General features: G+C 47.3%; 1 protein-coding gene across 1 annotated transcript in view; it reads left to right on the top strand.

The window, feature by feature from the left end:
• The window catches only part of LOC310853980 (Krueppel-like factor 7), a gene marked incomplete at both ends in the record, with an annotated part of 39,934 nt that extends 34,885 nt beyond the window's left edge, over nt 1-5,049 (top strand). Inside the window, one exon of the mRNA XM_083758455.1 lies at nt 4,998-5,049. Within this exon, the coding sequence (XP_083614581.1) occupies nt 4,998-5,049 (52 nt within the window). The remainder of the gene's footprint in view (nt 1-4,997) is intronic.
• Between the last annotated feature and the right edge of the window lie 6,279 nt (nt 5,050-11,328).

Here is an 11,328-nt window from a genome sequence, read left to right on the forward strand (position 1 = left end):
GGGGGGGGGGGGGGGCACATGGGTTAATTGGAAAGAAGAGGAACAAAAGGAGAATATCAAATAGGCAAAAGCAAATTCTGTTGTATGAAACCTGTTTTTTTTTGTCAGATCTTTAACCCATTTTGATCTGAGATCAGATTCTAGAAATGTCTTCTACATCCTGACAGTTTTCTGAAAAAGCTATGTTTCTACAATGTCAGTCGTTGTCAAAAACAGCAGACCTACAAGCTCGTAGCGCGCCACCGAGTGACGCGCTACGAGCTTGTAGATCTGCTATTTTTCAATAGCTAAAGCATAACATAATGCTAACACCAAAAAGGGTTCCCGCCCCGGAATGGGTTAAAAAACACAAATCACACCCATGTGAACTGAGCGGTGCAGGCTGTTCAACAACACCGCTGGCTGGCTGGCCGCAGTTAGTTGTAGTCATAGTGCTCAGTGTGAATGGCCAATTTTGGCGGCTCAACAGTGCCACTTTATGTCTCCCAGCGGTATTGCTGCTGTTCATATACGACAGACAGACAGACAGACGGCTCACGCACGCGTGTGCCCTGCTAGTCATTGGAGCGGTTGGGCATGCACCTCTCAAAAATATATTTGGGAAATTGTATTGGTTGGTTTGTAAGATTAGCCGTGGAAAGACACACACACACACACACTGTAGTGTATGGCGTACAGACAGACCCTCTTCTAGACAGCTCGCCAAAGCGTAACACATGTGCTCTGCATGAGCCTAATGCAGACGTGAGAGACCCCAGGTGAATGCAATTAACGGGGAATAGAAAACCAGCAGTGGTCTATCGAAGCCAATTTCTGCTGCTGCGGAATGTATAATGAGGCCCTAAATGTTTATTTTCTCTTGTTTTTGTTTTTTCTCTTTCACACTCTCTCTCACACGCACGCACGCACGCACACGCACAGACACTTGCCTATATATCTCACAATTGGTTGAGAAGACAAACTCTGAAGCGTGGACTATCAAGACACATGAATTATGAGAAAATAGCCCAGAATGATTAGATCCAAAGTCAGAATTGCAAGCAGAAAGAAAAAAAAAACGCCAAAGATACTTGACAGTTTCACGGCTTCAGTTGAGTGGTGGGGATGTACATCACTGGCCCTACGAGACCCATTACCGCCGTGCATCTTAAAAATCCAAAATATATTGCTGCGGTTGCATGTACTTGGCCCCAGGCCAACTTCCACAAGCCATTAATTTGATGAAAGTTTTTCATGATTAAAATATTACTCTGAGCCAAGCCCTTAACCATCTTGCTGCTCTCTCTAGTGACAGTGGTCCTCGTGCTTCCTTCTACGGGGAGAACATGTGAGGGTACCTACCCTAGGGGACACGGGGAGAACATGTGAGGGTACCTACCCTAGGGGACACGGGGAGAACATGTGAGGGTACCTACCCTAGGGGACACGGGAGAACATGTGAGGGTACCTACCCTAGGGGACACGGGGAGAAGAACATGTGAGGGTACCTACCCTAGGGGACACGGGGAGAACATGTGAGGGTACCTACCCTAGGGGACACGGGGAGAACATGTGAGGGTACCTACCCTAGGGGACACGGGGAGAACATGTGAGGGTACCTACCCTAGGGGACACGGGGAGAACATGTGAGGGTACCTACCCTAGGGGACACGGGAGAACATGTGAGGGTACCTACCCTAGGGGACACGGGGAGAACATGTGAGGGTTCCTACCCTAGGGGACACGGGGAGAACATGTGAGGGTTCCTACCCTAGGGGACACGGGGAGAACATGTGAGGGTTCCTACCCTAGGGGACACGGGGAGAAGAACATGTGAGGGTACCTACCCTAGGGGACACGGGGAGAACATGAGAGGGTACCTACCCTAGGGGACACGGGAGAACATGTGAGGGTACCTACCCTAGGGGACACGGGGAGAACATGTGAGGGTACCTACCCTAGGGGACACGGGGAGAACATGCCAACTCCACACAGAAGGGCCCTTTCGCCAACCCCGCCTCGGGTATGGGCAAACAAAGCCAATCTAGACTCTCACAGGGAACCCCTTTTGGTGTTTTAAGCATTATGTTATACTTTAGCTATTGAAAAATAGCAAATCTACAAGCTCATAAACTCTTTGCTTCCGGGGGGGGGGGGGGGGGGGTCGGAGGCCAAATACATGATTCCAGGGGTCCTTGACATGAAATAGTGTGAGAACCACTGATATAGAAACATGGGGTTTTTCAGAAAACTGTCATGATTTAGAAGGGCATTTTGTAGAATCGGTCTCGGTCGAAATGGGTAATAATACAATGCCCTCCCCAGCTGTTTGTTTTTGTCTTCTTTTACAAATGGAACCCCACGTCATTCGTGTAGACCTGCATGCGTAAACACCTCCATCATGGTGCGGTACTGTACGTCCATTTGCATCAATTGCGTTATAATAATGTAATGTATTATAATGTAATATCCGTGGAAATGGAACACGAGCTGAGTGGAAATCTAACGCAGGCTGACTGTGGTTCCCGTCAACGGCGCTCCGATTCCAGGCGAGAGTAGTTGCCTCCGATTCGTCTAATTTAACTCTTGTTTTTTTCGCGGCACATGTTTATGTACTGTTACTGTACGCACCCCCCTCCACCTCCCCCGCCCACCCTAACTGCACTCTTTAACCCATTCTGACCTGAGATCAGATTCTAAAAATGTCTTCTACATCCTGACAGTTTTCTGAAAAAGCTATGTTTCTATGTCAGTCGTTCTATGTCAGACCTACAAGCTCGTAGCGCGCCACTCGGTGGCGCGCTACGAGCTTGTAGATCTGCTATTTTTCGATAGCTAAAGCATAACGTAATGCTAACACCAAAAGGGGTTCCCGCCCAAAATGCGTTAAACAAATCCATCTGCAGGGCCTCTTGCTAAGCTATTCATGCGCCAGCTGAAGTCATTAGGAGTGGGTGCTGCTTGAAAATGCTGATTATGAATTACACATATACTAATTGCGTGTGCATAAGCGCTCGCTGGCAGCGAACGGCAACATTTTGGCTCTATTGACTAAACAAACTCCTCTCGTCCCTCGCCTCTGCGATAGTCATCGGCGCTAACAAGCTCTCTGTCTGTCTGTCTGTTCGTCTGTCTGTCTCTCCGTCTGTCTCTCTCTCTGTCTGTCTGTCTGTCTGTCTGTCTGTCTTTACTTGCGGATTATTCCAGTGTCAGTCTACCTTAATATGTGACATTTTGCAGCTTCAAGGACCACTTCAGCACTTTTCAACCCACCTTCATATAATTGGTCCTCACTAATGTTCATGATAAAACGCCACATTTATTTTCCTACTCAGTCTGTGTCTCATAGGAGAGGCTGTGGGCAGTTCAGAAACCCGTCCACCAGTGACATCATCGACGGGGAATCCAAGCTAATAGAAACCGCAGGTTTTCTATCAGCCTGGGCACACCTCAACTTCCATGCGCGGCCAAAAGAAGCTGTCTGTCCGCATCTCTTCCGGGATTTTAGACAGCTGGTGGATGGAAATGAAGCAAGCTTTTCCGGGAATATGGCCGAAGCGGCAGATTGCCTCGTGGGTGGAGCTTCATTTTCATCCACCAGCTGTCTAAAAACCCCGGAAGAGACGCCGGCAGACAGCTTCTTTTGTCCGCGCATGGAATCCTAGGTGTGCTTATACGGTATTCATGACAAGTTGCAATACGTAAATGGAAGCCATCGTTCTCGCGATAACAAAAATCTAAATATCTGCCTAACAATGGTGTCACTGGTGGAGGGGTTTATTATGAACTGCCCACAGCCCTCCTGTGAGACAGAGAGTAGAAAACGATTATATTAGTGAGGACCAATTATATGAAGATGGGTTGAAAAGTGGTGTATAGCACTAACGTCCATAAGTATTCCATATCTTCTCCTTCTCCTCCTTCATAACGATATGACGGGAACCATGCACAGAAACTAGTGATGCACCGATGTATCGGCCACATAATCGGTATTGGCAGATATTGCCGTTACCGGTCATTAACCGATGGCAGTAGCCGATGTTTTATCTGTAGTTCATGAGCATACATTGGCTATGTTGGTGTGTTGGTTATCTGTAGTCTACCAATTAAGCTGTAGATTCTGAACATGTATTTCTTGCATTGAATATGTATTTGTTTCCCTGGCACAAAAGGGTGGGGGACTAAATTAACATATATCGGTGTCGGGAGCTAAATTGTTATTTTAACCCATTCAGGCCTGACGTCGACATTTAACCCATTCTGACCTGAGATCAGATTCATACGAGGTTTCCGCCGGACACACACTGGTCTGATGAACCCATTCTGACCTGAAATCAGATTCTAAAAATGTCAGTCGTTCTTCGATTTTTCAAAAAATAGCAGACCTACAAGCTCGTATCGCGCCACTCGGTGGCGCGATATGAGCTTGTAGATCTGCTATTTTTCTGCATCAGTGGTGCTCAATGTTTCATGTCAAGGACCCCAAAAACTATATGTAATTGGCCGCCCGACCCCCATCTGAAAACATGTTGTTTGATAATATTATATTCAAAGATTTGAGGCACATTTTCACGATTCTTTTCAAAAATAGCAGACCTACAAGCTTGTAAATCTGCTATTCATAGCGTGCCACCGAGTGGCGCGCTATGAACTTGTAGGTCTGCTATTTTTTGAAAAATCGAAGAACCACTGACATAGAAAGTTAGAAACATAGCTTTTTCAGAAAACTGTCAGGATGTAGAAGACATTTTTAGAATCTGATCTCGGGTCAGAATGAAAACTGTCAGGATGTAGAAGACATTTTTTGAATCTGATCTCGGGTCAGAATGAAAACTGTCAGGATGTACATAGAAGACATTTTTTGAATCTGATCTCGGGTCAGAATGAAAACTGTCAGGATGTAGAAGACATTTTTAGAATCTGATCTCGGGTCAGAATGGGTTAAGCAGCCGTGTGCGCGTCGTGACAACACAGCTGACCGTGATTCATTCTGATTGTCTCCCCGTCTGTCCCTGCAGGTGTTTCTCGCGGTCAGATCACTTGGCGTTGCACATGAAGAGGCACATCTGAGGCGCTCTGGAGGTCGGAGAGGGGTCAACGAGAGAGAGAGAGAGAGAGAGAGAGAGAGAGAGGGAGGACAGAGAACGATACACACACACGCACGCACACACACACACACACACACACACACACACGAAGAGAGAGAAAGAGGAGAAGCAAAGAAGAGCATAATTTGTTGAACAACAGCACCAGGAATGATCGTTGGACACTCGGAAAGAATGCCGACGTGTCGTTTACGAAAGTCCTTATTTATTTATTTATTTATTTATTTATTCATTCATTCAGTGCTTTTCGAGGTTCTGCTTCATATGAAACGAACTTTGAACTATACATTGAACATACTAACATTGAACTATATTTAATTTAAATTAGCCCCCCATAAGTCTGCGAGTTGCACAGATGGAACCAAATGGACCCTGCAGGCCTCTACATGTGTGCACTTTCAGGAGTTATTACAGACCAGTAAAAGGGTCCATTCCGAACCAGAACCCGAGGACTTTGAGAACCGCTGTTGTAATTGATTCATTGTGTATTTACGAGGGAGAGACACATACCGTAACATGGAGCCGGCTGCAGACAGACAGACAAGACAGACAGACAGACAGACAGACAGACAGACAACGGTGTCCGGCGGACCGCAGACATCGCCTGGAGGAGCCTGACAGATTTTGGCGTGACATCATCATCATCATTACGTCACGGTTCGTGCAAAAACAACTGACACGCCCCCCCCCCCCCCCCCGAGTGGAACAGTATGAGAGTGGCGGCACGCTTTGATCTCGCCCGTAAAGCGGGTGCCTAGTATGGGCTATAGTTCCAAACATTGGAACTATATCCCATTGAGATAGAATCAGCACTTCTTCCGCATTCCACTGTTACAGTGGGAGTCAACGCTATAGTGTCGCCACTCTCTCACTAGCTTCCTCTTCATCCTCCTCCTCCTCCTCCTCCTCGCCTGTCTGCCAGAGCACGTCTCATCATGACGCCACACCGCACGGAGACTCCTCCCCCCAAGACCGACGCCGCGACAACCGCAACTCCACCTGAACATTACCCTGTCGACACAGGTCCACACAGATCACTCGATGGATGAGCCGAAGGTTCAACACGGCCTTTGAATAATAGTTACGTTGCGGACGCTATAGCACGCGTTGCACCGTGCTTCATGGAAAAGTGTATATTATATACCATGGATCATACAATTAGTCATAACTCGACTCAACTCACACACTTTTCACGTCCTGGAACTAAAAGAAACTAAAAGACGACGTCCTCCTTCGCCTCTTCTCCTCTCCGCGGTCTGAGCTGTTACAACAAGCACAGACATTTTCACACAACTTTGTTGCACAATTTTACTCTTTGGAAACTGTTTTTGTTTTCTTTTTCTTTTAACAGAAAAAAAATGATAATAATAATTTAAAAAAAAAGAAAGAAGTAGTACAGTCTCGAACTGGTGAGACAGTTTGGGACTCGCAATGGATTGGACCGTCGTAGGACATGATGGATCTGATTGGGATAGACGGATAATGCACAAGTGAGCGCAGCTGATGGTCATTGGACAGCGGAGCAAAGTACGAGATTGGTTATATTATTAGTTCTAAAGGAAGAAAGACTCACCTCGACTATTTTGTTCAAATGGGAATTTCGGAGATCACGTTGCAAGTTAATACCAACATACATGTAACGATACATGAAAGTATGACACTGTACTTTCAACTTTCATCCAATTGGAAACAAACGAACAAAAACAATGGTTGGTAAAAATATCATGTGTCCAAACGGTCACAGACGACAACAACAACAACAACAACAATGGATTTGGGGTTTTCTCCGAGCCAATAAGTTAAATGAATGTATCCCTTTGTATGTCTGTATGTGTTTCTGACAAATTGAAGGAACCGGGATGAAGAGCTAAAAAGTGGACATTTTGTCAGAACAATAATATTGGTCTGAGGTGAAGTTTCCTTTTTTTCCCCCCCATGTAAAAAAAAAAAAAAAGTAAAAAATATGAACGGTTGTTCTTTGCAAATGCACACGGCCGCCTTGACAGAGACACATGGCCCAAACGTTAGCTAGTAAAAAAAAAGAAAAAAGAAAAGAAAAAAAAAGACAGTTTGTTAAATTTCTTCTTCTTTTTGGCAGCTTTTGACAATGGCTCGGTCGATAAGACATTCTTAAAGGGACACTTCACCCTTTTTGCAAAAAAATATATGTTAATGACGTTTAGAAGCTTTAGAACACTTTCCTGGGGTCTTTATGTGTGTAATATGTGTTTTTAGATATTTTATATTTTAGCAGTGAGCCCAGTGTCTCTGATGTCATGGACACTGGTCTCACTACCTTCCTGGACTACAATTCCCATAATTATCCTTGTGGATAGGGGGAGAGCTGTCTTACTGAGACATGTAGTCCAGGAAGGAAGTGAGCCCAGTGTCCATGACATCAGAGACACTGTGCTCACTGCTACAATCTAAAATATCTAAAACCACATATTACATACATTAAGACCCCCAGGAAAGTGTTCTAATGCTTCTAAACGTCATTAACATATATCTTTTTGCAAAAAGGGTGAAGTGTCCCTTTAAGGTCCACGCATGACTGCTGGGTTCACGAGAACCCAGAGGAGAGGCAGGTTGTGGCTGTCTGCGTTGGTTACCTGTTTGCATGGGATTGTGGGAAAGGTGGGGGGGGTGCGGGCGGGCGGGAGGGGGGGGGGTGTGGTGATGCTAATCTAAGCCAATGGTGTCGCGCGGTATTTTACGTGTGTTGCGACACTCTTGTACGACGAAGTATAAATGGAGCTATATGGTGGTGAGACCCATACTACACTATGCCTGGTCCCACAGAGAAATGCACAGAAATACACACGGAAAACACACACACACACACACACACACACACACACACACTCCCAGAAGCAGAGAGTGCATTCTCCGGCAACGAGCCGCAACGCTAACCTGACGCTGCCAGATCTTAGAGTATATATATTTATAGAGAAGGCACCCAGAGGAAATCTTGAGGCGAAATGGACATAGTGGCCGAATGAAGGTATTGCAGCCTGGCCCCAAACACATGAACGCGCTGTCCGTTGACTAACATTGTACGCGTTCATGTGTTTGGGGCCACTCACCATTGCAATCCGTCCCAGAATGCACTCTGTTCCTACCAGGAAGGAGGAGTGAATCCGCCTCATGCGCTTTTGAGCAACTTAATGCAAGTGGATGGGAGGAGAACTCGGGTGTCTTCTCTATAGATATATAACTCTATGTGCCAGATCCAAGAAGCTTGCTACACATTGTTTCACAGCTTATTGGGATCTGGGATCTGGGGAGCCAATTCGATGACGGGGCTGTTCCTTTTTTTCAAGATACTTGGTATAGATGATTGGATGGGACCGTCTGTCTATCACCGTGTGGGCGTGCAAACACAACCAATCATATTGAGTAACCATGTTCCCCAGACATCCGGTTTCATACATATCCCGCCCTTAGCTCACGCTGATTGGTTCGAACCGGGAGCGGTTTGGTGTTAGCTCAATCCCCTGAGCGATCTCAGATGGATGCTGTGTTGGGGAACACATGGTTACCCAAAACCGCCCCCGTCTGGCAGAGTCAGGTTACCGCAACGCTGCCAGGGGGGTGGATTATGACGGCTCCGTTCCGCTGCTCTGTCGGTTCGTTGGCCAGCCGCGCTCCAGACGCCGCAACTGCCGGTAAACTGCCGGTAACAGCCGTGGTGCTGCCGGAGGGGAGGGGGGAGGAGGGGGGGTGTGTCATCTGCCGGGGTATTATGTCACTCCAACGCCGCTCCATCTCGTGGCCACCGCTCCACGCCGCATCTGCCGGGGAAACTGCCACTGCCGCTGGCTTCCGCGGCAGTGCGTTGGTCCAACACGCTTTGCGTCGTGCAGCTTGTAGGTTATAGGTTTAGGGTTTGGGTTTGAGTGTCGGACTGATGTCACTGCCGGAAAATGCACTCTCTCTCTCTCTCACACACACACACACACACACACACTTTGCTAACTTGTTCTTATTTTGTTTTTTTCTGTTGCTGATTTGATCTTGATTCAGTTTCATGTAAAGCACTTTGTAATCTTATTTTGATATATAGTGCTTTATGAATACAGTTATTATTATTATTATTATTATTATTATTATTATTATTAGCATTGTCACTAGTCTCTATTGACGGCTATTAATGTTGTACAAAAATAATGAGGTTTGCATCATACAGTCTTTTTGACAGCGGACACACAAACACAATGTAAAAAAACTCAAATGGATTCGGTTAACGTCACGTTGTCAGGCTTATAGACGGTAGATTCTAGTGGTTCTCAAGCATAACCTTAACCCATTCTGACCTGAGATCAGATTAAAAAAATGTCTTCTACATCCTGACAGTTTTCATTCTGAACTGAGATCAGATTCAGTCGCTCTAAGATTTTTCAAAAAATAGCAGACCTACAAGTTCTTGAAGAAGAGCTTGTAGATCTGCTAAAGCATAACGTAATGCTAACACCAAAAGGGGTTACCCCCCCCCCCCCCCCCCCCCATAACTGAGAGCATACAAATGGAGTCTATTTGGTTCCATTTGTATGCTCTCAGAGTTACAGACCTGTAAGGGTCCATTTGGAACCCCGCTTTGAGAATCACTGATCTACAAGTATACCTGCATTCAGATGTGAAGCTGTGTGATGATGGGTGGATGTGGTATTCCTGCTATAAGCCAGGTGGGTGTCTGTCTGTCTGTCTGTCTGTCTGTCTGTCTGTCTGTCTGACCAGGGGTTTGCTTGGGGGTCAAGATTGTATCGTTTTTTGGCAGCTCTATTTGTGTGTTTCAGTATTTCAGCGGGGGAGGGGGGAGGCGTGGGGGGGGGGGGGGCACCATACAGTCTCCTGTTGAACTTGGTGTGTGTGTGTGTGTGTGTGTGTGTGTGTGTGTGCGCGCGCACGTGTACATGCGCGCGTGTGTGTGTTTGTGTATGGTTGGGGTTATGAAATATGCTTTTTGTGATAATTGGGAGCCTTTGTTTTTTGTTTTTTTATTCCGCCCCCTCCCCTACCTCCCCCCTCTCCCCCCTAGCATTCATCATTCATGGTTCATTCCTGGGGCTTTTGGACTTGCCGGTGAATGTGTGTTCTTCCACGTGTTCTACCACCTCTACGTTCTACCACGTTCCCCCTCTACGTTCTACCACGTTCCCCCTCTACGTTCTACCACGTTCCCCCTCTACGTTCTACCACGTTCCCCCTCTACGTTCTACCACGTTCCCCCTCTACGTTCTACCACGTTCCCCCTCTACGTTCTACCACGTTCCCCCTCTACGTTCTACCACGTTCCCCCTCTACGTTCTACCACGTTCCCCCTCTACGTTCTACCACGTTCCCCCTCTACGTTCTACCACGTTCCCCCTCTACGTTCTACCACGTTCCCCCTCTACGTTCTACCACGTTCCCCCTCTACGTTCTACCACGTTCCCCCTCTACGTTCTACCACGTTCCCCCTCTACGTTCTACCACGTTCCCCCTCTACGTTCTACCACGTTCCCCCTCTACGTTCTACCACGTTCCCCCTCTACGTTCTACCACGTTCCCCCTCTACGTTCTACCACGTTCCCCCTCTACGTTCTACCACGTTCCCCCTCTACGTTCTACCACGTTCCCCCTCTACGTTCTACCACGTTCCCCCTCTACGTTCTACCACGTTCCCCCTCTACGTTCTACCACGTTCCCCCTCTACGTTCTACCACGTTCCCCCTCTACGTTCTACCACGTTCCCCCTCTACGTTCTACCACGTTCCCCCTCTACGTTCTACCACGTTCCCCCTCTACGTTCTACCACGTTCCCCCTCTACGTTCTACCACGTTCCCCCTCTACGTTCTACCACGTTCCCCCTCTACGTTCTACCACGTTCCCCCTCTACGTTCTACCACGTTCCCCCTCTACGTTCTACCACGTTCCCCCTCTACGTTCTACCACGTTCCCCCTCTACGTTCTACCACGTTCCCCCTCTACGTTCTACCACGTTCCCCCTCTACGTTCTACCACGTTCCCCCTCTACGTTCTACCACGTTCCCCCTCTACGTTCTACCACGTTCCCCCTCTACGTTCTACCACGTTCCCCCTCTACGTTCTACCACGTTCCCCCTCTACGTTCTACCACGTTCCCCCTCTACGTTCTACCACGTTCCCCCTCTACGTTCTACCACGTTCCCCCTCTACGTTCTACCACGTTCCCCCTCTACGTTCTACCACGTTCCCCCTCTACGTTCTACCACGTTCCCCCTC

The sequence above is a fragment of the Protomyctophum parallelum genome, assembly GCF_964188405.1.
Source record: "Protomyctophum parallelum genome assembly, chromosome: 23".
NCBI lineage: Eukaryota > Metazoa > Chordata > Actinopteri > Myctophiformes > Myctophidae > Protomyctophum > Protomyctophum parallelum.